Consider the following 27,562-nt stretch of genomic DNA (forward strand, 5'->3'; position numbering starts at 1 on the left):
AGAGCGTGTATGGAGAAAGTTGCCGCATTATTTAGCGCAAATTAAGGCAGACATCAGCCTGCCCAGGACGCCTCTTTGGCTCTGGCGCGAAACACCCCCACGGGCCGGCGAGCCTGAGGCGCTACGCCCCACCGCACTAATCAGCCGGGCGTGGTGAGGCGGCCGGGAAGACTGGGCGGGGCGAAGGCATCACCTTTCGATGGGGCCGGCGCTGTGCGCCCTCCAGTCGAGGTGGGGCGCTGTGGAAAAGTGGCAGCTTCCGGTCGGCTTTTCTCTTCCTTCGGCTGCCGGCGCCAGCACGTCCTGTTTTCGTTGGCCGCGCTGGGATGGCCGCCGCAGCTGTAGCTGCTGCAAGTGCTTAGCGCTGGTCTTTGCCGGGCGTTGAGGGCAGAGCAGTCTCCTTGTTTGTTCGGTTCGCCTGTGCGTGATACTCAAGGGCACCAGCATTCCCGCGGTCGGCAGCATGGGTCGGGAGTCACGGTGAGGCAGAGCGCCGAGGGGGCTAGCGGGCGAGCGGCTTCTTGGGGTCGTGAGAAGAGGCGGGAGTTGAGGTGGCCGCCGGGCCAGGCCTGGCGCGGCCCCACGTGCGGCCAGCGTTGCCCCGCGGGCATTGGAAGGGCTGGGGGACCTCGGCTGAGGGAATGGTTGTGTTTGGGCCAGCGACGGCTTCCCCTGCACTACCATCAGAGGGTTCGAGCCCCTGGAGCGGGAACAACCCTCCAGGACGTTAGTGATTGGGCACCACATCCCGCCACTTCAAGGGAGCCTGCCCTGATTACTTCAGTCAGAAGTGATCCCAGTTGGATTGCTTATTGCTTCGCGTTTCCAACATTTCCTCGATTCCTGTCATTCTGTATTTTAGTTCTTTGTGCGCGTATGATCTTTTCCCAAGTTACTTGAAAGGAGCGTGTGGGCAGACATGTTTACCGCATCGACAGCACTGTACACGACTAGGCTTTTACTGGGCTACGATAAATACTTGTTGCGTGGGCATTTACTTCGCAAATAGATTTCGTATTTAAGCAGGTAACTTTGTTACCTGCTTTTCTGTCCTTTTGAAGTTGTGGACTGTGAGCTCGTATTAGAACTCATTAGATCTCATCACAACTTTAGATTGTTGATAGATTGTTAGGAACCTTGAGATTTTTATATTAAAAATGACTATTTGCTATGTATTTAGCAATGACTGAAAGATATTTTATGTCTAGGAACAATGAAGGCTTTTGTTTTTAGTGCTAACAGTTCTTTGTTAAGGTACAATTAACAATCAGGGAAATGGACAAAACGTAAGGGTAAAGCTTGATGAAATTTAGCAGATATATAAACCGTGTAATCATCACCTGGATGAAGATAAAAAATATTTCTTTAACTACAGAAAATTCGTGTGACGGTGTTTTAAATCTCCGGAAGGCTGTCCAGACCAGAAATCTGGAAGTGATATTTATTTGACTCATTCTTCTCTCTCACTACCCACAGCCTGTTAGATTCTACATCCTTTCCCCATTTTGGTTGTCCCTGACTTAATTGAGGCCCTAATTATTTATTGTCCAGACTACTACACCTGTTTTAAATTGATTATTCTCTGAATTGATTGTCTTCCTCTCTTGCTCTCCTAATTGTTAGATCCCTCACACTACAGCCAGAGTGACACTTCTGAAGTAGAGATAAGATCATGGCATGCCCCTGACTTAGTCTCCATTGGTTTCTACTGCTTCCAAGATGAAATTTAAACTCTATGACAGCCTTCAAGGCCTTTCACAAGAAGGTCCATTCTAGCCCGTCAGCCTTCTCCTTTACCTCTCTGTTGTGCATGGCCTGTGCTCTAGGTTTGTTGAGAGAATCGTGAAAGGCTCAGAGGTGGGAAGGCACAAGGTGTTAGAGAAATAGCTAAAAAGCCCAATTTTTCTGCATGTGTAGGTTTCATGAAGAGTTTTTATCTTTTTTGAGAAGTGGTAGGAGGTAAGTCCTGAATAGGACTTGGGCCCAGAAAGCGGGTGGATTGTAGATTTTGAAGATCAGGATTTGTTTGTGAACCTTTGAAGATTTTGAGTAAAAAGTGTGTAATAGAATCAGAATTCTCCTTAGCAGCAATGAGCAAGATTTAATGGAAAAGTAATAGAAACAAGAAGACCACAGTCTTTAAGAATCTCCTAGGTAGATATGTCTGATATAGAATAGTGACAGTTGGAACTCGTGGAGGTAATATAATGTGAAGGGAATTACAGAGGTGAAATTGGTATTACTTGGTTGTTTTTTTGTTTTTGTTTTTGTTTTGAGACAGAGTCTCGCTCTTTCGCCCAGGCTGGAGTGCAGTGGCGCAATCTCGGCTCACTGCAAGCTCCGCCTCCTGGGTTCACGCCATTCTCCTGCCTCAGCCTCCCGAGTAGCTGGAACTACAGGCGCCCGCCACCGCGCCCGGCTAATTTTTGTATTTTTTAGTAGAGACGGGGTTTCACCGTGTTAGCCAGGATGGTCTTGATCTCCTGACCTCGTGATCCACCCGCCTCGGCCTCCCAAAGTGCTGGAATTACAGGCCTGAGCCACCGCGCCCGGCCTGTTTTTTTGTTTTTGAGACAGGGACTTGCTCTGTTGCCCAGGCTGGAGTGCATTGAAACAATCTTGGCTCACTGCAACCTATGCTTCCCAGGTTCAAGAGATCCTCCCACCTCAACCTCCCGAGTAGCTGGGACTACAAGCGTGTGCCACCACGCTCTGCTAATTTTTGTGTTTTTTGTAGAGACAGGGTTTCACCATGTTGCCCAGGCTGGTCTCAACTCCTGAGCTCAAGCTTTCTGCCCACCTTGGCCTCCCAAAATGCTGAGATTACAGGCATGAGCCGCTGTGCCCAGCCAATTGGTGTTTTATTTATTGTATCGAATGAGAGCAAGAGAAAAATATTGATGATAACTAATGTTTTGAGCCTAGTGACCGGAAGTTGGTATGATTAATGGTTTGGGGAGGGAAGGGTAACAAGTTTGGGTTTCTACAGGTTGAACTTGAGGTGCTTGAGAGGTAATTAGGTGCATTCATCTCCTAGTGATCTTATTTAGGTTTATAGCTTTAAATAGCCTTTTCACACTAATGGCTGTCCAGTTTATATTTATAGACAAACCTCTTCCTTGAACTCCAGGCTAATATTTCAACTATATACTACATATCTCCACTTGGATACCTAATATTCTGATCCACCTTCTCCCTAGATCTATTCCTCCCTCAGCCTTCCCATCTTAGTAAATGGCAACTGAGTGATTTCTCTCTTGCTGTCACACTTGACATTTAGTTAATCATTAAATCCCATCAGTGCTACCTTCAAGATATCCAGATTTTGATATTTCTCAAAATCTTTCCACCTTCCATTTTGATCTATGCCACCGCTATCTCATGCCTGGATGATTGCTATAGTGCTGGTCTTTGATAATCCTGCCTATTCTTTCTCCTTTTGTCCTTGCCTCCCTTTGTTTGGTTTGTTCTCTCAGCAGCCAGACTAATACTTTAAAAACATTAGGCCAGGTGCAGTGGCTCACACCTGTAATCCTAGTATTTTGGGATTACATTAAGTGGAAGGATTGCTTGAGCCCAGGAGTTCGAGACCATCCTGAGCAACATAGCAAGACTCCATCTCTACAAAAATAAAAAATAAAAATAAATAAATAGGTGGGCATAGTGGCACACGCTTTTATGCTTTTGGTCCCAGCTACTTGGGAGGCTGAGGTGGGAGGATGCTTGAGGCCGGGAGGTTAAGACAATCCTGAGCAACATAGTGAGACACTATCTCTACCCAAAAAAAAAAAAAAATTGGTGGGCGTGGTGGTGTGTGCCTTTGGTCTCAGCTATGCTGGAGGTTGAGGTGGAAGGATTGCTGGGGCCCAGTAGGTCCAGGTTACAGTGAGTGGCAATTGAGCTGCTGCATTCCAGCCTGGGCGACAGAGTGAGACCTTGTCTCAAAAAAGAAATGTAAAAAAATGATAAAAAGGCTGCATGCGGTGGCTCATGCCTGTAATCCATCCCAGGACTCTGGGAGGCTGAGGCAGGTGGATCACCTGAGGTCAGGAGTTCCAGACCAGCCTGACCAACGTGGTGAAACTGCCTCCTCTACTAAAGACACAAAATTGGCTGGGCGTGGTGATATAGGCCTGTAATCCCAGCTGCTTGGGAGGCTGAGGCAGGAGGATCGCTTGAACCCGGGAGGCAGAGGTTGCAGTAAGCTGAGATGGTGCTATTGCATTCCAGCCTGGGCAACAAAGTGCAACTCTGTCTCAAATAAAATAAAATAAAATAAAATAAAAATAATTAGCTGAGTGGCCGGGCGCAGTGGCTCACGCCTGTAATCCCAGCACTTTGGGAGGCCGAGGAGGGTGGATCACGAGGTCAGGAGATCGAGACCATCCTGGCTAACACGGTGAAACCCCATCTCTACTAAAAATACAAAAAAAAATTAGCCTGGCGTAGTGGCGGACGCCTATAGTCCTAGCTACTCGGGAGGCTGAGGCAGGAGAATGGCGTGAACCCAGGAGGCGGAGCTTGCAGTGAGCCGAGATTGCGCCACTGCACTCCAGCCTGGGCAACAGAGCGAGACTCCGTCTCAAAAAATAATAATAATAATTAGCTAAGTGTGGTGACGCATGCCTGTAGTTCCAGCTTCTTGGGAGGCTGAAGTGGGAGGATTGCTTGAGCCTCTGAGAGTTGAAGTTGCAGTGAGCTGTGATCACACCACTGCACTCTATCCTGGATAATAGAGTGAGGCCTGTTTCTAAAAATAAAAATAAAAACATTAACGAGGTTGTGTCACTCCTCTGCTTAAAGTCTTCCAGTAGATTTTCATCTTGGTGTAAAAGACATAGTCCTTATATAATGGCCAGTAAGGCCTTCCAGGTTTGGCTTCCCTGCAGTTTTTCTGACCTCGTCTTATGGCACGCTGTGTCACTCTTTCAACACTAGCCACAACTGGCATCCTTGCAGTTCCTTGAACGCACCAGTCAAGCTTCCTCTTTAGGGACTTTGCACTTGTGCCTTTTGCGTGGAAAATTCCCTGTATATCTACATGGCTCCTTTATTTCCTCCAAGCCTCTGTAACAAATGTCATATTTATATTGTATATAAACATATTATATACAGTGTTTGTTTCTTCACTTGTCTGCCATCTTTTCCTTTACCAGAGTGTAAGCTGCCTGGAGTTCAAAGGCAGGAGCTTGGTCTGTTTTGTTCACTGTCCTTGCCTCTCTTTCAAGACAGATTTTCCACCTCTACATGTGTCTGTGCTGAAGTAGAAGGGTTCATTTTTTCCCTCCTAATTTTAGAAAAATTCATAAAAAGTTCTTTGAGTGTTAAATTTGTCTGCTGAAATTATTTTTAGAAAAAATGTAATAAAATATAATAGAAGCTAATGGTGTTTGCTGAACCTAATCTTTGACTTATTATTATTCTAGCCACTATCGAAAACGATCGGCATCCCGGGGTCGCTCTGGAAGTCGGTCTAGAAGTCGCTCACCCTCAGACAAAAGAAGTAAACGTGGAGATGACAGACGGTCTAGAAGTAGAGATAGAGATAGGAGGAGAGAGAGGTCTCGTAGCAGGGATAAAAGAAGATCTCGGTCAAGGGACAGGAAGCGTCTGAGGTAAGACATTAATTAATTTCCAAAGGACTAGTGATAAATTGGGCCTTCTCAGCTATAGCAGGCTTCTTGAAAAGTATGTTTTCAACTGGAGTTTGGTGGCCCAATTGCAGGCCCTTTTCTTTATCCCCAAGTTGTTTGATTAGACCGAGAAGGATGTGCCTACAAAGACTATCAAACAGTGTTTTTTTTTTTTTATATGTTTTTTGAGACAGAGCCTCACTCTGTTGCCCAGACTGGAGTGCAGTGGTATGATCTCAGCTCACTGCAACCTCCACCTCCTGGGTTCAAGCGATTCTCATGCCTACGCCTGCCAAGTAGCTGGGATTACAGATGTGCACCACCACACCTGGCTAATTTTTGTGTTTTTAGAAGAGACGGTGTTTTGCCATGTTGGCCAGGCTGCTCTCGATCTCCTGGCCTCATGTGATCCTCCCACCTTGGCCTCCCAAAGTGCTGGGATTACATGTGTGAGCCACCGTGTCCGGCCATCAAACAGTGTTTTTAGTTTGGAAACTTTAGCCTGTATTTCCTGCAACCCAAAGATATCCCTTGAAGCCCTCTGAGGGACATACAAAATGAAGTAAAAAGTAAAGTAATAAGTTGTATTCAAGAGGGTTCTATTCCAATTCTGTTCCAGGAGAGCTGACCGAGGTGTTAATTTTCCTTCCTTTTTTTTTTTTTTGGCCACCCTTGTTGAAATTTGTAAAATTTCCTTCCTCTCTCCCTCCTTCCCTCCCTCCCTTCCTCCATCTCTCTCTTCCTCCCTCCCTATCTCCCCTTCCACTCTCTCTCCCTTCCTCTCTCACTGTTTCTCTCTTTCTCTTTCTTTCTTCATTTTGCTAAACAGTGTGTTTAGAGCAGCCTCTAAAGCAGACAGAAAAAGGAAACAAAGCAGACCCTCTCCAAGCCTCTTAAACTATTTTAATGAGCTGTCATAGATTTAAACTAAAGAGCACCTTAATTTTTTTTTTTTAATTTAATTTTTTTTTTTTTTTTGAGACAGAGTCTCACTTTGTCACCCAGGCTGGAGTGCAGTGGCACAATCTAGGCTCACTGCAACCTCTGCCTCCCGGGTTCAAGTGATTCTCATGCCGCAGCCTCTTGAGTAGCTGGGATTATAGGCGTGCTCCATAATGCCTGGATAATTTTTGTATTTTTAATAGTGACAAAGTTGGCCAGGCATGGTGGCTCACGCCTGTAATCCCAGCACTTTGGGAGGCCGAGGTGGGTGAATCACGAGGTCAGGAGTTTGAGACCAGCCTGGCCAACATGGTGAAACCCCGTCTCTACTAAAAAAAAAAAAAAAAAAAAAAAAAAAAAATTAGCCAGGTGTGGTGGTGCATGCCTGTAATCCCAGCTACTTGGGAGGCTGAGGCAGGAGAATCGCTTGAACCCAGGGGGCGGAGGTTGCGGTGAGCAGAGATCATGCCATTGCACTCTAGCCTGGGCAAGGAGCAAAATTCTGTCTCAAAAAAAAAAAAAAAATTAGTCAGCATGTTGGTGCATGCTTGTATTCCCAGCCGCTTGGGAAGCTGAGGCAGGAGACTTGCTTGATACCTGGGAGGTGGAGGTTGTAGTGAGCCGAGATGGTGCCACTGTGCTCCAGCCTGGGAGACAGATCAGGACTCCATCTCAAAACAGAAAAAAAGAAAATAATCTTCTGTGCACACTACACCCAACCAATTAAAAAAAGCTTTTCATAGAGATGGGGGTCTTAACTGTGTTGCTAGTGGCCTCCGAAAGGGTTGAGACTACAGGTATGAGATACCATACCTTGCCCAGTTTCTCATTAAAATAGGAAAGGAAGACAAGATTGTGTTGTGAGTGGATCACAGAAAGAATTTAACTTTTTCCTTTTCAGACATTGGAGTACGTTGTTGTTACATAGGATTCAAGGAAAATATTCACCCGTGACAATGTGGATAGTGCTAACTAATTCATTTTCACATTTTGTGGTCCTAGGAACAATTTCACACAATTAATTCAAGTACTTAAGTGAAAATGGTTATTTAACATTTGATCTTTGACTTTTGGGTGTGAAAGTAGAATCACAAAATTTTAGAGCAAGAGGGATTTGAAAGATGTCTAGTGAAGTCTCCGTATTTTGTAGGTGATGAAACTGAGACCCAGAAAGTTGGAGATCTGACCTGTATCATGTCATTAGTTACCAGGAGTAGCAGGATAAAAATTCTTGCCTCTTCATCTTCAGATCAGTGATCTTTTAGTAGACCCATTATGCCCATCCTTATACTTAGGTTTAGGCTATCTGAAACTAGGTATTCTATCTTAGACCATCGATTTTCAATCGATGTTAGTTACAGATGTATTATGTTTTTTTCACAGACATCTTTATGAAATTAGTATTCTCTGGCCTGGCATGGTGGCTCACGCCTGTAATCCCAGCACTTTGGGAGGCTGAGGCAGGCAGATCACCTGAGGTTGGGAGTTCGAGACCAGCCTGACCAACATGGAGAAACCCCATCTCTAAAAATACAAAATTGGCTGGGCATGGTGGTACATGCCTGTAATCCCAGCTACTCGGGAGGCTGAGGCAGGAGAATCACTTTAACCCAGGAGATGGAGGTTGTGGTGAGCTGAGATTGCGCCATTGCACTCCAGCCTGGGCAACAAAAGCAAAACTCTGTCTCCAAAAAAAAAAAAAAATTAGCAGGGCATGGTGCTGCATGTCTGTAATCCCAGCTGCTGGGGAGGCTGAGGCAGGAGAATCACTTGAACCCAGAAGGTGGAGGTTGCAGTGAGCTGCAATTGTGCCACTGCACTCCAGCCTGGGTGACAGGTGTGAGACTTTGTCTTTAAAAAAAAAGAAAGAAATAAATTAGTATTCTCATTTTTTTCGTTGAGCACTTATAAGACTTGGCTTTTACTTCATTGAGACCTCCGCCTTTAATAATGGTAGTGATTAAGATTCTTTCAATGTGGGACAGAATCCTAATATGAAATAGTAGCTCCATTTGGTCATAGAATAAATGAAAAGTGTCCCCCTTTCAGACGTTCCAGAAGTAGAGAGAGAGACAGAAGCCGAGAGCGAAGAAGATCTCGAAGTAGAGACAGGAGACGCTCAAGGAGTAGAAGCCGGGGCCGGCGATCCCGATCCTCTAGTCCTGGAAATAAAAGCAAGAAAACTGAGAATAGGTAATGTTATCATTGGGCTGCATCTATAGTGCAGACTGGGGACTGCTTCCCTTCTCTGTGCCTTTCTTTTTTTTTCCTTTAAGTTTATATTTATAGAGAATTAACTGCATTTGGCTCCTACCATGAACTGTTGGCAGTGTTTTGTTTTAATTGGTTATAATGTTTATAATTCAACTGGAAAATAATAGATTCTGTCAGTTTTAACATTCAATACATTGTATTCTTACTTAATACATACTATTGATCAGAAATGTATTTTATAGACATCTTTGTAGAAACTCTGTCGTTTTCTTTTCAGACAGGGTCTCACTCTGTTGTCCAGGCTGGAGTGAAGTGGCAAGAACATAGCTCACTAACCTTACACTTGTAAACTCAAGCCATCCTCTCACCTAGGCCTCCAAAAGTCCTGGGATTATAGGTGTGAGCCACTCTGCCCATTCTGGAGGTTCTATTTCAATTAAAAACAAAATATAAATTCAGAAAAAGTGAGCAAAATACAAACATATAGTTTATTAAGGTTGGGCGCGGTGGCTCATGCCTGTAATCCCCGCACTTGGGGAGGCCGAGGCAGGCAGATCACGAGGTCAGGAGTTGAAGACCAGCCTGGCCAACATGGTGAAACCCCGTCTCTACTAAAAATACAAAAATCAGCTGGATGTGGTGGCACATGCATGTAATCCCAGCTACTCGGGAGGCCGAGGTGGGAGAAATGCTTGAACCCGGGAGGTGGAGGTTGCCGTGAGCTGAGATCGCACCATTGCACTCCAGCTCTGGGCCACAGAGCAAGACTCTGTCTCAGAAAAAACAAACAAAAAAACATGTAGTTTATTAAGTCATTATAAAACAAACATCATATGCCCACCATCAAAGTCAAGAAATAAAACATTGTCAGTATCACATGAGTCCTCCATTTATCTTCTCTAACCTAACTCTCTGCCTCGTAGGTGAAACCACTGTTGACTTTTGTGCTAGTAATTTTCTTCATTTCCTTATCGTTTTATACCTGCATTTGCATCTGGAAAAATAATTTAGATTTATGTTTTCTTTTTATCTTTACATGAATGGAGTCATGTGTTCTTTTGTGTCTTTGCTCAACATTGTTTGAGATTCACGTGTTACTTCTAGCAGTAGTTCATTTTCGTTGCTGAGTAGTATTCTGTGGTATAAATATCCCATAATTTTGTGTGTGTGTGTGAGCAACAAGGCTGTTTATGTCAGCTGGGTGCAGGCAGGCTGAGTCCGAAAAGAGAGTCAGCGAAGGGAGATTAGGGGTGGGGCCGTTTTATAGAAAAGGAAGATTAGAAAAAAGAAAGACTCAGCGATGCTTGGGGTTGGGACTGAGGGGACAGATGGGAGGGAAAGAAGGAAGATTTGGGATGAGTTGCGTGGGAACAGAGACTAGGGAAGGACCGATGTGTAAAAGAATGTCTGGACGTCAGGCACCTCAGACCGTTTGCCCATTTTACGAATTGGTGAGATGTTCCTTGGGCTGGTCGGTCTGAGGACCCGAGGTCGTAGGTGATCTTTCTCACGGAGCAAAGAGCAGGAGGACAGGGGATTGATCTCCCAAGGGAGGTCCCCTGTTCCGAGTCACGGCACCAAATTTCACGCACGTCCGTGTGAAGAGACCACCAAACAGGCTTTGTGTGAGCAACAAGGCTGTTTATTTCACCTGGGTGTAGGCGGGCTGAGTCCTAAAAGAGAGTCAGCAAATATCCTATAATTTATCCATTCTGCTGAAGATGGATGTTTGTTTTAACTTTTGGGCTATTAGCTTTTGTGTGTGTATCTCCTGGTATATATACGCATAACTTTTTCCTAGTGTGCATTTCTAGGAGTGAAAGTGCTTGGTTGTAGAATAAACATAGCTTTATTTTTAGTAGTTAATCTCAAATTGCTTTTCAAAGAGTTTGTGCTAATGATACTTCTACTACCAGTGGATGAGAATGCTGTTACCCCATACCCTTTTCAGTATTTGGAATTGTCAGTCCTTTAAATTTTTACCAACTGGATAGATGTGTAATAACAATATTGTTATTGTTTCAATTTGCATTTCCCTGATTAATAATGAAGTTGGAGTTGAATACTTTTTTTTTTTTTTGAGACAGAGTCTCAGTTTTTTGCCTAGGCTGTAGTGCAGTGGCACAATCTCAGTTCACTGCAAGCTCTGCCTCTGCGGTTCAAGCAGTTTTCCTGCCTCAGCCTCCCGAGTAGCTGGGATTACAGGTTCCCGCCATCACGCCCAGCTAATTTTTATGTTTTTAGTGGAGATGGGGTTTTGGTATGTTTGCCAGGCTGGTCTCGAACTCCCGACCTCAAGCGATCTGCCCGCCTCGGCTTCCCAAAGTGCTGGGATTACAGGCGTGAGCCACCGCGCCCAGCCAAGACTTGTCTTAAAAGTTACAGAAATTAGGCCGGGCGCGGTGGCTCATGCCAGTAATCCCAGCACTTTGGGAGGCTGAGGTGGGCGGATCACCTGAGGTTGGGAGTTCGCGACCAGCCTGACCATTGTGGATAAACCCCGTCTCTACTAAAAATACACAATTAGCTGGGCTTGGTGGCGTATGCCTGTAATTCCAGCTACTCGGGAGGCTGAGGCAGGAGAATGGCTTGAACCCAGGAGGCGGAGGTTGTGGTGAGGCGAGATCGCGCCGTTGCACTCCAGCCTGGGCAACAAGAGTGAAACTCCTTCTCAAAAAAAAAAAAAAAAAAAAAAAAAAAAAAAAAAAAAAAAAAAAAAAAAGTTACAGAAATTAAGACAATGTGCAATTTGTTTAGCAGTGGACAAACAGATTAGTGAACCATGTAAAGAGCCTAGAAAGGCATCCATACACATGGTAATTTGATAGATGACAGAGGTGATGATGTAATAAGTGGAGTTTTTTTTTACAGCCGAAGTCTTGTTCTATCGCCCACGCTGGAATGCAGTGGCACAATCTCGGCTCACGGCAACCTTCGCCTCCCGGGTTCAAGTAATTCTCCTGCCTCAGCCTCCTGAGTAGCTGGGACTGCAGGCGTGTGCCAACATGCCCGGCTAATTTTTTGTATTTTTTAGTAGAGGTGGGGTTTCACCGTGTTAGCCAGAATGGTCTTGATCTCCTGATCTCGTGATCCACCTGCCTCGGCCTCCCAAAGTGCTGGGATTAAAGGCGTGAGCCACCATGCCCGGCCAGAAAATTTTTTAAATTGCTTTAGGGATGTCTAGTATCCTTTTATGAAATAAGACTGCCTATCTTATTCTGTGTTCAGAAAGCAATTCCAAGCAAAGACCAAATTAGATGACAAAATTCTAAACCTTTTAGAAGTTTGTACTAGAGAGTATCTTCTTCTTCACCTCTAGGTATCTTACATCAAATCTGGAAGGATTTCTAAACTACTTTAAAAAGCACCAATTATAAAGGAGAAAAAAGATTGACTAATTTGATTACATTAAAATTAAGAAATTTTATCCATTATGAGATGCCGTAAGTTGGGGTGCATAAACAAGTTGGGTTTATTCCAAGAATGGCAGGTTATTTTAACATTAGAAAATCATTAGAAGTCCGGGTGGAGTGGCTCACGCCTGTAAGTAATCCCAGCACTTTGGGAGGCCGAGGTGGATGGATCACGAGGTCAGGAGTTTGAGACCAGTCTGACCAACATGGTGAAACCTCGTCTTAACCAAAAATAAAAAAATTAGCCAGGTGTGGTGCACACCTGTGATCCCAGCTACTCGGGAGGCTGAGACAGGAGAATCGTTTGAAACCGGGAGGTGGAGGTTGCAGTGAGCCGAGATTGCGCCAGTACACTCCAGCCTGGCCAACAGAGAGAGACTGTGTCTCAAAAAAAAACCCCAAAAATCATTAGAACATTAGAACTTTCGAAATGCATGTCCCTTGGGATTTTAAATGTTACTACATATATATATTATCTTGCAGAATATTAAGATATTGGTCTATTTCTTCATTTATCACATTTTAACTATCCTACCTATAAACAAACTATATTGTTTGTATGTAGTATGTTCAGTTTTTCTTGGGTTGAATTTCCAAATATTTAGTAATGCTTCCCATTAGTGTCATGGGATTAATTTTTTTCATTATATTTTCAAGGTTTTTTTTTTTTTTTTTTTTTAGGCAGAATCTTGCTCTGTCGTCAGGCTGGAATGCAGTTGTGCAACATCAGCTCATTGCAACCTCTGACTCCCTGGTTCAAGCTATTCTCCTGCCTCAGCCTCCTGAGTAGCTGGGATTAGAGGCACGTGCCACCATACCCAGCTGATTTTTGTATTTTTAGTAGAGACGGGGTTTTTTTTTGGGTTTTTTTTTTTTTTTTTTGAGATGAAGTCTTGCGCTTGTCTCCTAGGCTGGTGTGCAATGGTGCCATCTCGGCTCACTGCAGCCTCTGCCTCCCGAGTTCAAGCGATTCTCCTGCCTCGGCCTCCCACCCCCGAGTAGCTGGGATTACAGGCGCCTGCCACCAAGCCCGGCTAATTTTAGTACTTTTAGTAGAGACAGGGTTTCACCTTGTTGGTCAGGCTGGTCTAGAACTCCTGACCTCATGTGATCCACCTGCCTCGGCCTCCCAAAGTGCTGGGATTACAGGCGTGAGCCACTGCGCCCGGCTGAGATGGGGTTTCACCATGTTGGCCAGGATGGTCTCGATCTCCTGACCTCGTGATCTGCCTGCCTTGGCCTCTCAAAGTGCTGAGATTAGAGGCATGAGCCACCGTGCCCAGCCTCCAGGTGTTTGTTAATGGAATATGAAAACACGGTTGACTCTTAGAAGTTTATTTCTTACCTAAATATTGGAATACAAGTCTAAAAAGTGTACTTAAGTATTTTTTGTTTTAATTTAATAGAGACGAGGTCTCACTGTATTATCCTGGCTGGTCTCGAACTCCTGGGCTCAAGTGATCTTCCTGCCTTGGCCTCCCAAAATGCTGAGATTACAGGCATGAGCCACTATGCCTGCCCCAAGTTTTTTTTTTTTTTTTAAAAAAGAGACAGGGTCTCACTTTGTCACCCAAGCTCGAGTGCAGTGATGGGATCATAGCTGACTGCAGCCTCGAACTACTGGGCTCAAGTGATCGTCTTGTCTCTGCCTCCTCAGTAGGTAGGATTGCAGGTGCACACCACCATACCCAGCTGATTCTTAGTATATTTTGGAAAGACTGGATCTTGTTATGTTTCCCTGGCTGATCTCTTTAACTCCTGTTTTCAATTGATCCTCCTGCCTTGGCCTCCCAAAGCGCTGGGAATATAAGTGTGAGCCACCTCACCCCACCTGTAAAAGTATTTTAAGGCTGGGCGAGGTGGCTCATGCCTATAATCCCAGCACGTTGAGAGGCTGATGTGGGCAAATCACCTGAGGTTAGAAGTTCAGGACCAGCCTGGCCAACATGGGGAAAACCTGTCTCTACTAAAAATACAAAAATTATATGAGTGTGGTGGCTGGCACCTGTAATCTCAGGTATTCGGGAGTCTGACAGGAGAATCCCTTGAACCCGGAAGGTGGAGGTTGCAGTGAGCCGAGATCGCGCCATTGCACTCCACTCCAGTCTGGGCGACAGAGTGAGACACTGTTTCAAAAAAAAAAGTGTTTAAAAATGAGTGTTTCTAAGTACAAATGAATGACATTTCTCTTGTCTCTTTTATTTTTTTGGTAGATCTAGGTCCAAAGAGAAAACTGATGGTGGGGAAAGTTCTAAAGAGAAGAAAAAAGACAAAGATGACAAGGAGGATGAAAAAGAAAAAGATGCTGGCGTATGTTTATTAACTTAAAAATAATTTCTTTCTTTCTTTCCTCTTTCCTTTCTTCCCTTTCTTCCCTTTCTTTTCTTTTCCTTTCTTTCTTTCTTTCTCTTTCTTTTCTGTCTGTCTTTCTTTCTTTCTTTTCTGTCTGTCGGTCTGTGTCTTTCTTTGTTTCTGTCTGTCTCACTCTGTGCAGTGGCACATTCTCGGCTCCTGAGTTCAAGCGATTCTCCTGCCTCAGCCTCCCAAGTAGTTGGGACTATAGGCATGCGCCACCATGCCTGGCTAATTTTTGTATTTTTAGTAGAGATGGGGTTTCACTGTGTTGGCCAGGCTGGTCTTGAACTCCTGACCTCGTGATCCACCCGCCTCGGCCCCCCAAAGTGCTGAGATTACAGGTGTGAGCCACCGTGCCTGGCCATCAAACTTGTTTCTATGGGCCAGGCGCGGTGGCTCACGCCTGTAATCCCAGCACTTTGGGAGGCCGAGGCGGGTGGATCAGGAGGTCAGGAGATCAAAGCAATCCTGGCTAACATGGTGAAACCCTGTCTCTACTAAAAATACAAAAAAAAAATTAGCCGGGCATGGTGGCGGGCACCTGTAGTCCCAGTTACTTGGGAGGCTAAGCCAGGAGAATGGTGTGAACCTGGGAGGCGGAGCTTGCAGTGAGCCGAGATCGGGGCACTGTACTTCAGCCTGGGTGACAAAGTGAGACTGTCTCAAAAACCAAAAGAAACTTGTTTCTATGCCAACACATTTTTTTCTTTTTAATGCTGTAACCTTTATTTTAAAATAACCAGATGTGAAAGATAAAAAAGGAAGATTCAATAATATTTACCCCTGTGGGAAAATTTTCTGAAAGAAGTTGCACATCTATACACAATATCTGTTTTTACATACAAAGTGTGGTCTTACCATATAAATATTATCAATTGCCTTCCAAAAAATTTGTATAAATTTAGACTTAAGGCTGGGCACAGTGGCTCATACCTGTAATCTCACCACTTTGGGAGGCCAAGGCAGGTGGATCATCTGAGGTCAGGAGTTCGAGACCAGTCTGACCAACATGGTAAAACCCCGTCACTACTAAAAATACAAAAATTAGCCGGGCGTGATGGCACATGCCTGTAATCCCAGCTACTTGGGAGACTGAGGCAGGAGAATCACCTGAACCTGGGAGGCAGAGGTTGCAGTGAGCCAAAATCACACCATTGCACTCCAGCCTGGGCAACAAGAGTGAAACTCTGTCTCAAACGTGAAGGCCAGGCATGGTGGCTCATGCCTGTAATCTCAGCACTTTGGGAGGCCAAGGTGGGTAGATCATGAGGTCAAGAGATTGAGACCATCTTGGCCACCATGGTGAAACCCTGTCTCTACTAAAAATACAAAAATTAGCTGGGTATGGTTGTGTGTACCTGTAATCCCAGCTACTCGGGAGGCTGAGACAGGAGAATGGCTTGAACCCCGGACTTGGAGATTGCAATGAGCTGAGATCCCTCCAGTGCACTCCAGCCTGGTGACTGCGAGACTCTGTCTGAAAAAAAGAAAAGTAGACTTAAGAATTTAGACATGAGGTCAGGTGCTGTGGCTCATGCCTGTAATCCCAGGACTTTGGGAGTTCAAGCAATTCCCCTGCCTCAGCCTCCTGAGTAGCTGGGATTACAAGTGCATGCCACCACGCCCAGCTAATTTTTTGGTATTTTTTGTAGAGATGGGATTTCCCCCTGTTGGCCAGACTGATCTTGAACTCTTGACCTCAGGCAATCCGCCCACCTCTGCCTCCCAGAGCACTGGAATTACAAGCATGAGCCACCGTACTTGGCCTATTCATTTTTTTGAGACGGAGTTCTGCTCTTGTTGCCGAGGCCGGAGTACAATGGCATGATCTCAGCTTGCTGCAACCTCCGCCTCCTGAGTTGAAGCAATTCTCCTGCTTCAGCCTCCTGAAGGAGGAACTACAGGAATGGGGAACCATGCCCAACTAATTTTTGTGTTTTTAGTAGAGACAGGGTTTCACCATGTTGGCCAGGGTGGTTTCCAACTCCTGACCTCAAGGGATCCACCAGCCTCAGCTTCCCACAGTGCTGGGATTACAGGTGTAAGCCACCATGCCTGGCCATAAACTTGTATTTTTTTAATAACACAGAGTCTCCCTTTGTTGCTGAGGCTGATCTCAACTTCCTGTGCTCAAGGGATCCTCTAGCCTCAGCTTCCCAAGTAGCTGGGATCACAGACATGTACCATGTGCCTGGCCACAAAATTTCTTTATCATGTTGATGTCGTTTATTTTCTAACTGTTAATAGAAAATTGCTTTTCATAGAGGCAATTTTGGAGGAGTTTAGGGGATTAAAATTGAGAATAACTGGGAGACTTTGCTTGCTAATTACTTTAATTTCTATTGTTAGGAAGAAATAAAGTTTATGTGTGCATAATGCTTGTAAGTAAAATGAGATTAATTTATGGTGTTTGAAATCTATCTTTTGGCTTTCTTATTTGAAGATGCTTTTTTTGTGATTTCATTTTGGTAATATATTTGTGTGTATATTTATAAAGGTGTGTGATCTAAGTCTACCCTGAGGAGTTTGTATATATGCCTTTTTTCCCCTTCTTTATACTTTGAAGAACTTACTGGAATGTCACTTGGAGCAAAATTATTAAATTTGGTTTTGCTTTTTATTTTCCCCCATCTTTTTCTTTCTTTTATTCCCCCAAGAACTTTGACCAGAATAAGCTGGAAGAAGAAATGAGAAAGCGAAAAGAAAGAGTAGAAAAATGGCGAGAAGAGCAACGTAAAAAGGCTATGGAAAACATAGGAGAACTGAAAAAGGAAATCGAAGAGATGAAACAAGGGAAAAAGTGGAGTTTAGAGGACGATGATGGTATATTTTTTAGCCTAATAGCCTGTATAACACCTCATGTAGAATATTATATGAATAATATTTCATAAGGGGTTTTTAATCTTTTTTATCGTTGAAAACTATGCATGGTATGCTATTTACCATTTTCATCATTTTCAGGTTTCAATTCAGTGATAAATACATTTGCAGTGTTATGCAGTCGTTACCACTGTCTGTTTCCATGACTTTTTCGTCATTCCATGCAGAAATTCTGCACCTTTTAAATAACTCCATGACACCTTTTCTCGCTACTTCTTGTGACCTTTGCTCTATTTTCTGTCTCTGAATTTGTTTAGTGTAGCTACCTCACATAAGTGGAATCATAATAATAAATATTTGTCTTTTTGTGTCTGGCTTGTTTCACTTAGCATAATGTCTTCAAGGTGCATGTATGTTGTAGCATGTTGGAATTTCCTTTCTTTATATGGCTGAATAATATTTCACTGTATATATATGCCAAGTTTTGTTTGTTCATTCACCTGCCGTTGGTTAATTTGGTTGTTTCCACCCTTTTGTTATTGTGAGTAATGCTCCTGTGACCATTGGTGTATAAAAATCTGTTTGAGTCTCTGTATTGAGTTCTGTGAAGTATATACCCAGAAGTGGAATTGAGATTATAAAAGCTCCTTTTAATATTTATATTGTAATTTGAAATATAGAATTGTGTTTAGTAAGCATCACTGATTTTACTTTAGAATGAATCGTTGAGTGTTATTGGACATAGCCAGTAAATAGCTCTTTAATATACCAATGTGAACGTTAGTAAGGAGAGTAAATTAAGGGCATGCTTTCAAGTGCCTCCTCTGATTTTTCTTTTCTATTTTATGTTTTTGGAGATAGAGTTTCATTCTGTTGCCTAGGCTGGAGTGCAGTGGCACAGTCATAGTTCACTGCAGCCTCGACCTCCTGGGCTTAAGTGATTTTTTCTGCCTCAGCTTCCAGAGTAGCCACCATGCCTGGCTAATTTTGTCTTTTTCTTTTTTCTTTTTTGACAGAGTCTTGCTCTGTCACCCAGGTGGCACTGCAGTCTCCGCCTCCCAGGTTCAAGCTATTCTGTTGCGCCTCAGCTTTTCAAGTAGCCGGGATTACAGGCATCTGCCACCATGCCTGGATAATTTTTGTGTTTTTAGTACAGGTGGGGTTTTGCTATGTTGGCCAGGCCGGTCTTGAACTCCTGACCTCAGGTGATCCTCCCACTTTGGCCTCCCAAAGTGCTGGGATTACAGGCGTGAGTCACCATGCCCAGCTAATTTTGTCATTTTTTGAAGAGCCAGTGTCTCAATATGTTACCCAGCTAGTCTTGAGCTCCTGGGGTCAAGAGAGCCTGCTGCTTTGACCTTTCTCAGTGCTGGGATTACAGGCAGGAGCCACTGTGCCTGGCTGCTGATATTTCATAATTTAGGATGCAAACATTTCCCTTCACATCTGATTTTGACTTTTGAGATTTTAGTAAAGTAGAAGATTGTAGAATTTTATAGGAAAATGGGATTTAGGTCCATTGTCTGGGAAAGTTACAAAGAATGGTTTAAATAGATTCTATCTATAAGTAGTCATGACGTCTTTTTTTTTTGCTCTATTGCCCATGCTTGAGTGCAGTGCCATGATCTCGGCTCACTGCAACCTCCGCCTCCTGGGTTCAAGAAATTCTCTGCCTCAGCCTCCTGAGTAGCTGGGATTACAGGTGTACACCACCACGCCCAGCTAATTTTTTTGTATTTTTAGTAGAGACGAAGTTTCACTACATTGGCCAGGTGGGTGTTGAACTCCTAACCTTGTGATCCTCCCGCCTTGGCCTATCTTTAGTAGAGATGGGGTTTCACTATGTTGGCCAGGCTAGTCTCAAACGCCTGACCTCATGATCCGCCTGCCTCGGCCTCCCAAAGCAGTGGAATTACAAGTGTGAGCCATCATGCCCAGCCAAGTAGTCATGATGTCTTAATTCTAGACAATCTAATCTTTTTTACGTAGCTGAGATATGCTGTCTTCTGTGATTGAAAGAAAAATACAGTTGACCCTTGAACAACTTGGTAGCTAAGCACACCAACCCCCACACAGTGAAATATCCATATATAACTTTTTACTCCCCAGAAACTAAGCATTACCTGCTTACTGTTCACCAATAACATGAACAGTTGAATAACACATACTTTGTATGCTTTGTGTATTGAATACTGTATTCTTTTAATATGGTAAGCTGGAGAAAAGAATGTTATTAAGAGAATTAGAGGCTGGGCACGCTGGTGCATGCCTGTAATCCCAGCACTTTGGGAGGCCAAGGCAGGTGGTTCACAAGGTCAAGAGATCAAGATCATCCTGGCCAACATGGTGAAACTCCGTCTCTACTAAAAATACAAAAATTAGCTTGGTGTGGTGGCACACACCTGTAGTCCCAGCTACTCGGGAGGCTGAGGCAGAAGACTCGCTTGAACCTGGAAGGTGGAGGTTGCCATCAGTGAGCCGAGATGGTGCCACTGCACTCCAGCCTGGCAACAGAGCGAGACTGTCTCGAAAAAAAAAAAAAGAATTACGAGAAAGAGAAAATATACTTACTGTCCATTAAGTTGAAGTAGATCATCTTAAAGGTCTTCATCCTTGTCGTCTTCGCATTGAGTAGGCTGAGAAGGAAGAAGAGGAGGAGGAGTTGGTCTTGTCTCTGGGGTGGCAAAGGTGGAAGAAAATTTATTTCCATGTGGACCCACGCAGTTCAAACCTATGTTGTTCAGGGATCAACTGTAATTGAAAATGTCATTTAGCTGGGCGCAGTAGCTCACGCCTGTAATCCCAACATTTTGGGAGGCTGAGGTGGGTGGATCACAAGGTCAGGAGTTCAAGACCAGCCTGACAAACATGGTGAAACCCCATCTCTACTAAACAAAAAAATTAGCTGAGTATGGTGGCGCGCGCCTGTAATCCCAGCTACTCAGGAGGCTGAGGCAAGAGAATTGCTTGAACCCAGGATGCAGAGGTTGCAGTAAGCTGAGATCACGACACTGCACTCCAGCCTGGGTGACAGAGCGAGACTCTGTCTCAAAAAAAAAAAAAAGGCCAAGCGTGGTGGCTCACGCCTGTAATCCCAGCACTTTGGGAGGCCGAGGCGGGTGGATCACGAGGTCAGGAGTTAGAGACCATCCTGGCTCACGTGGTGAAACCCCGTCTCTACTAAAAATACAAAAAATTAGCCGGCATGGTGGCGAGCACCTGTAGTCCTGGTTACTTGTCAGGCTGAGGCAAGAGAACGGTGTGAACCTGGGAACGTGGGAGGCGGAGCTTGCAGTGAGCCGAGATTGCGCCACTGTACTCCAGCCTGGGTGACAGAGCGAGACTCCATCTCAAAAAAAAAGTCATTTAGCAGAGAAAGTTTGTAGTTCTGCATCCAGCTGTATAGCTGTAAAATCTATTATTGGAGATCACCTTTTTTGGCATAATTAATCTTTTGACCCTTTTACAACCAATTTATGTTTTATTCATATTTATTTTGTCATTGTTAATATTCAGAAGTAATACATGCTTCATGTAAAAATGGAAAAACCTCAGAATGTGAGCATTTGAACTGCTGGATGGCTGGAGTAATTGGAAAAGTGGTGTTTGGGCAGTGGGAGAAAAGGTTAGAGAGGTGGGGTGTGGTCTGATTGTGAAATACTGCATTTTGAAACAGATGTTTAAAGAATGTGTATTCTGGTATTTTAGATGATGAAGATGATCCTGCAGAAGCTGAAAAGGAGGGAAATGAAATGGAGGGTGAGGAGTTAGATCCATTAGATGCTTACATGGAAGAAGTGAAAGAGGAAGTAAAAAAATTTAACATGAGAAGTGTAAAAGGTGGTGGGGGAAATGAAAAGGTATGGAATTTCTTATTTTTAAAGATTTCTGTTTCCTCTTGGGTAACTTGAGTTCTCCATTGCATTGTCCTACTGATTTGCATGACTTTATAAAGCTAACAGTTTTCTTTCTCCTCATCTGAGAGATGGCAGTACTTTTTCTAAGTACCAGAGATACTGGTGAATTTTAGCTATAAGTGTTCTTTCAAAAGTCACTCTTTTAACACCATCAACTTTGTTTAATATCTTTGCTTACATATTAACCTTTTTAATAAGTTCTCTGGAGACTTCTCTAGCACTCCTGTCTTTGATACTCTTTTTTTTTCTTTTTTTTTTGATACAGAGTCTCTCTCTTGCCCAGGCTAGAGTGCAGTGGTGTGATCTTGGCTTATTGCATCCTCCACCTCCCAGGCCCATGCAGTCTACCTACCTCAGCCTCCCAAGTAGCTGGAACTACATGTGTGCACCACCACGCCTGGCTAATTTTTGTATTTTGGTAGAGATGAGGTTTTACCATGTTGCTCACACTGGTCTCGAATTCCTGGCCTCAAGTGATCCACCTGCCTCGGCCTCCCAAAATACTTGGATTACAGGCATAAGCCACCATGCCCAACTGTGTCTTTGATACCCTTGATGCCCCTCACTTTATTCTATTTTTCCTCTTTTTCATAGCATTTATTACATTTTGACAAATTATATAATTTTTTTGTGTTTACAGTATGTCCCTTCTCCCTTCTAAAATGTAAGCACTCTAAGGGCAGGGCAGTGACTTTTACCTGTTTTATTTGTTGATTTATTCAGGCTCCCAGTACAAGCCCCTGGCTTGCCTAGTGATTGGAAAATACCATTTAGTAGTATTTTGTTTTATTTTATTTATTTATTTATTTATTTATTTCTGAGATAGAGTCTCGCTCTATTGCCCAAGCTGGAGTGCAGTGGCGCAATCTTGGCTCACTGCAACCGCCACCTCCCGAGTTCAAGCGATTCTCTTGCCTCAGCCTCCCAAGTAGCTGGGATTACAGGCGCCTGCCACTACGCCCGGCTAAATTTTGTATTTTTAGTAGAGACCGGGTTTCACCATGTTGGTCAGGCTGGTCTCGAACTCCCGACCTCAGGTGATCCTCCTGCCTCGGCCTCCCAAAGTACTGGGATTACAGGTGTGAACCACCGTGCCCAGCCTAATTTTATTTTATTTTATATTATTTTAATTTATTTTTTTGAGATGGAGTGTCGCCTTTGTTGCCTAGGCTGGAGTGCAGTGGTGTAATCTCGGCTCACTGCAACCTCCGCCTCCTGGGTTCAAGTGATTCTTCTGCCTCAGCTTCCTGAGTAGTTGGGATTACAGGCCCTTGCCACCAGGCCCAGCTAATTTTTGTATTTTTAGTGGAGACGAGGTTTCACCATGTTGGCCAGGCTGGTCTTGAACTCCTGACCTCAGGTGATCCACCTGCCTTGGCCTCCCAACATGCTGGGATTACAGGCATTAGCCACTGCGCCTGCCCTATTTTATTTTTTTTGGGATGGAGTCTTGCTCTGTTGCCCAGGCTGGAGTGCAGTGGCACTATCTCTGCTTACTGCACGCTTGCTTCCCAGGTTCAAGTGATTCTCCTACCTCAGCCTCCCGAGTAGCTGGGATTACAGGCGCCCACCACCATGCCTGGCTAATTTTTGTATTTTTAGTGGAGACAGGGTTTCACCATGTTGGCCATGCTGGCTTTGAACTCCTGACCTCAAATTATCTGTCCGCCTTGGCCTCCCAAAGTGCTGGAATTACAAGCGTGAGCCACCACACTCAGCCTTTTTTTATTTTTTATTTAAGAAAATGTTTTTTAGAGACAGGGTCTCGCTGTGTTACCCAGGCTGGAGTGCAGTGGCATGATCATACCTCATACTCCTGGGCTGAAGCGATCGTTCTGCTTCAGCCTTCTTAGTAGTTAGGACTACAGGCATGTACCACCACACCTGGCTAATTGTTTATAGAGATGGAATCTCACTGTGTTACCCAGGCTGGTCTCGAACTCCTGGACTCAAGTGATCTTCCTGTGTTGGCCTCCCAAAGTGCTGGGATTACAGACATGAGCCACTGTACCTAGCCTAGTAGTAGTTTAAAAATACATAATCATGCCGGATGCGGTGGCTCATGCCTATAATCCCAACATTTTGGGAGGCCGAGGCAGATGGATCACCTGAGGTCAGGAGTTAGAGATCAGCCTGGCCAACATGGCAAAATGCCATCTCTACTAAAAATACAAGAATTAGCTGGGTGTGATGGCAGACACCTCTAATCCCAGCTACTTGGGAGGCTGAGGCAGGGGAGTAGCTTGAACTGGGAGCAGTTAGCCTAGATCACACCACTGTACTCCAACCTGGGAGACAGAATAAGACTCAGTCTGAAAAAAAAAATATATATATATGTGTGTGTGTGTGTATATATGTATATGTATATATGTATATGTATATGTGTGTATGTATATGTGTATGTGTGTATATATGTGTATATATGTGTGTGTATATGTATATATTATATATATATTTACATATATTATTATAATATATATATATATAATTGCCTGAGTGTGCTGACTCACGCCTGTAATCTCAGCACTTTTGCAGGGGCTGAGGTGGGTGGATTACCTGAGGTAAGGAGTTCGAGACCAGCCTGCCAACATGATGAAACCCTGTTTCTACTAAAGATACAAAAATTAGCCGGACATAGTGGCGGGTGCCTGTAATCCCAGCTCCTGGGGAGGCTGAGGCAGGAGAATTGCTTGAATCCAGGAGGCAGAGGTTACAGTGAGCTGAAATCATGCCATTGCACTCCAGCCTGGGTGACAAGAGCAAAACTTTATCTGAATAAATAAATGAATAAAGTATGTATAAGTATATTATATAAAATTATTTATAATACAGTAAATGATAAATGGATGTATTATAAAATATAATTATATTATGCTTAAAATTTTATACAAATTAATGAGAAAAACAGGCTATTGTTTATCTTTTCATTTAATAACTCAGTTGGCTCAATGCCCTGGCTCACACCTGCAATCCCAGAACTTTGGTTGGCTGAGGCTGGTGGATCACTGGAGCCAAGTAGTTCAAGACCAGCCTGGGCAACATAGCATGACTCTTTCTACCAAAAAACAAACAAAATTAACTGGGTTTGGTGACATGTCCTTGTAGTCCTAGCAACTCAGGAGGACTGATGGGACGAATCCTTGAGCCCAGAAATTTGAGGTTACAGTGAGCTACTATCACACCACTCAAGCCTGGGTGACTGAGACCATGTCACTAAAAAAAGAAAAAAAACTAAAGATGAAATTGTGTCAGTTATTGTGTGCTTCAGCTGTCATATAACTTGTGTTTCAGCTTTGCAAAATATTCTATATTTGTTCTTTATTTTAGAAGTCTGGGCCAACGGTCACAAAAGTTGTCACTGTTGTGACAACCAAAAAAGCAGTTGTGGATTCTGATAAGAAGAAAGGTGAGCTGATGGAGAATGACCAGGATGCCATGGAGGTGATTTTTCTTAATTTTGACTTTGTTTATGATACTATCCTGGAAGTATTTATTAGAAAGCATTCATGGAGATGTGCTTTTCATTTGTGTGAGCTAGGAGAAATTCCCAGAATTGAGAGACATTCTTGCTATTCTTAGTAGTATAATAGTATCTAGTTAAATATCTGTTTAGTGGAACATTCTGATGTCTTTCATTCCTAACTGTATGATCTTTCTGCCCCTCATCAGCTCACTTCAGGCATACAATATGGAGAGAAAAAAAATGGAGTAACAGAATGAATTAACTTTCTTTCCATTAACACGTATTGTAAAGATTTATATAGTAAAAACAATAGCAAAACCTTATTAGAGCTGTCTGTGATGATTACTGTTTTAGCTTTGTATTGGCATTTTAACCTTCTAAAGGCAAAGAAAAAAAAACTAAGTTGAAAAATTCTTCAGGAGCTGCTTGATACGTTTCTGATTCAAGGTGACATACGTTATTTGAGGTGATTTTAAAATTATGAGGTTTAAGTGTGCTGGAGCACTATAAAAATCTTGTGGGTCAAACAGTGTGTCGTAGAAAGTAGAAAAATTAGAGTAGTTTCTAGGAGAGGAAGATTTGAAAAGCTAGGAGTATTGCTTCCCACAAGGGGAAAATAGTAATGAACTTAGCGCTTTAATTTTTTCTTTTAAACTATAGTATTCTTCAGAGGAGGAAGAAGTTGATCTTCAGACAGCCCTTACAGGGTATCAAACAAAACAGCGAAAGCTTCTAGAACCAGTTGATCATGGAAAAATTGAATATGAGCCATTTAGGAAAAACTTCTATGTTGAAGTTCCAGAACTAGCAAAAATGTCTCAAGAAGGTAAAATTCCATTTTTTCATTTACTGGTTATAAGGGAACAGAAGAGGATACATTTCACATTGCTCAAGAGAAATGTGGATAGTGTCTGATGAAGGAGGGTGTTTTGGAAATATTTTTAAAATGAATCAAAAATTAATTGGCTAGCTGTGGTGGCTCACGCCTGTAATCTAAGCACTTTGGGAGGCCGAGGTGGGTGGATTGTCTGAGCTCAGAAGTTCGAGACCAGCCTGGGCAATACAGTGAAACCCTGTCTCTACTAAAATGCAAAAAACTAGGCCGAGCACAGTGGCTCACACCTGTAATCCCAGCACTTTGGGAGGCCGAGGCGGGCAGATCACGAGGTCAAGAGTTTTGAGACCATCCTGGCCAATATGGTGAAACCCTGTCTCTACTAAAAAAATACAAAAATAAAAAAAATTTTTTGTTTTGTTTTGTTTTGTTTTGAGACAGGGTCTCACTCCATTGCCCAGGCTAGAGGCTGGAGTGCAATGGTGCAGTCATGGCTCGCTGCAGCCTTGATTTCCTACCACACCCCCCATTCCCACCCCAGGCTCAGGTGATCTTCCTATGTCAGCCTCCCGAGTAGCTGGGACTACAGGCATGTGCCACCACACCCAGCTAATTTTTGTACTTTTTGTTGAGACAGGGTTTCACCATGTTGCCCAGGTTGGTCTTCAAGTCCTGGGTTCAAGTGATCTGCCTGCGTCTGTCTCCCAAAGTGCTAGCTGCTAGGATTACAGGTGTGAGCCACTGGGCCTGGCATAAGAGTTAAAGTTTGTTAATCTTATGCCTAATTGAAAAGTAGAAGACACCAATAGAACAATATTTAAGAACTTTTAATCTGGGTTTTGTTTTGTAGAGGTAAATGTGTTTCGATTGGAAATGGAGGGCATTACAGTTAAAGGAAAAGGTTGCCCCAAACCAATTAAATCCTGGGTCCAGTGTGGAATTTCCATGAAGATCTTAAATTCCCTCAAAAAGTAAGTGGTTGGTGATTGTTTATGTTTTCCGTGTCTTGCTGCTCAAAATAGTCCTTCCACACCAATGTCTCCCTGAGTTACATTTTTACTCTAAAAAAAACCTTACGTTTTAAAAAACTTTCATTGAGATAATTTACATATCAAAATTTACCCTTTAAATTATACAACTGGTTTTTGTTTTTTTGTTTGTTTGGTTTTTTTTGAGACAGAGTCTTGCTCTGTTGCCCAGGGTGGAGTGCAGTGGTGCAATCTCGCTGTGCTCACTGTGAACTCAGCCTCCCGGGCTCAAGCAATTCTCCTGCCTCAGCCTTCCGAGTAGCTGGAACTATAGGTGTGTGCCACCATAGCTGGTTAATTTTTTTTATATTTTTAGTAGAGACAGGGTTTCACCATGTTGGCCAGGCTGGCGTTGAACTCCTGACCTCAGGTGATCTGCCTGCCCCGGCCTCCCAAAGTGCTGGGATTATGGGCATGAGCCACCATGCCTGGCCTTTTTAATTTTTTATTTATTTTTTTCTTTTTTGAGACAGAGCCTCCCGCCTCTGTCCGTCAGGCGTGCATTGGCACAATGCACTGCAACCTCTCACTGCAATCATCTCACTGCAATCATCTCACTGCAACCTCTGCATCCCAGGTTCAAGCGATTCTCATGCCGTAGCCTCTTAAGTAGCTGGGATTACAGGTACCCTCCACCACACCCACCCAATTTTTGTATTTTTAATAGAGACAGGGTTTTGTCATGTTGGTGAAGCTGGTCCAAACTCCTGACTTCAAGTGATCCCCCCACTTTGGCCTCTCAAAGCGCTGGTTAAATTATGCAACTTGGCTGGATGCTGTGGTTCACGCCTGTAATCTCAGCACTTTGAGAGCCAAGAGGGGCAGATCATGAGATTAAGAGATCGAGACCATCCTGGCTGACATGGTGAAACCCCGTCTCTACTAAAAATAAAAAAATTAGCTGGGTGTGGTGGCGCATGCCTGTAGTCCCAGCTACTCAGG

General features: G+C 43.7%; 1 protein-coding gene across 3 annotated transcripts in view; it reads left to right on the forward strand.

Annotated features, from left to right (window-relative positions):
* The first annotated feature begins 183 nt into the window (after positions 1-183).
* The window catches only part of DDX46 (DEAD-box helicase 46), a 71,428-nt gene continuing 44,049 nt past the window's right edge, over positions 184-27,562 (forward strand). For all 3 annotated transcript variants that reach the window (XR_008525744.2, XM_024247270.3, XM_024247271.3), the window contains exons 1-9: positions 184-480; positions 5,427-5,615; positions 8,625-8,768; positions 14,416-14,512; positions 17,215-17,380; positions 21,086-21,237; positions 24,622-24,735; positions 25,418-25,583; positions 26,443-26,563. Coding sequence is in view for 2 of the 3 variants with exons in the window: in XM_024247270.3 (XP_024103038.1) it covers positions 464-480; positions 5,427-5,615; positions 8,625-8,768; positions 14,416-14,512; positions 17,215-17,380; positions 21,086-21,237; positions 24,622-24,735; positions 25,418-25,583; positions 26,443-26,563 (1,166 nt within the window). In the remaining variant the exon portion in view is untranslated. The remainder of the gene's footprint in view (positions 481-5,426; positions 5,616-8,624; positions 8,769-14,415; positions 14,513-17,214; positions 17,381-21,085; positions 21,238-24,621; positions 24,736-25,417; positions 25,584-26,442; positions 26,564-27,562) is intronic.

Source organism: Pongo abelii, chromosome 4 (assembly GCF_028885655.2).
Source record: "Pongo abelii isolate AG06213 chromosome 4, NHGRI_mPonAbe1-v2.0_pri, whole genome shotgun sequence".
Taxonomy (NCBI): domain Eukaryota; kingdom Metazoa; phylum Chordata; class Mammalia; order Primates; family Hominidae; genus Pongo; species Pongo abelii.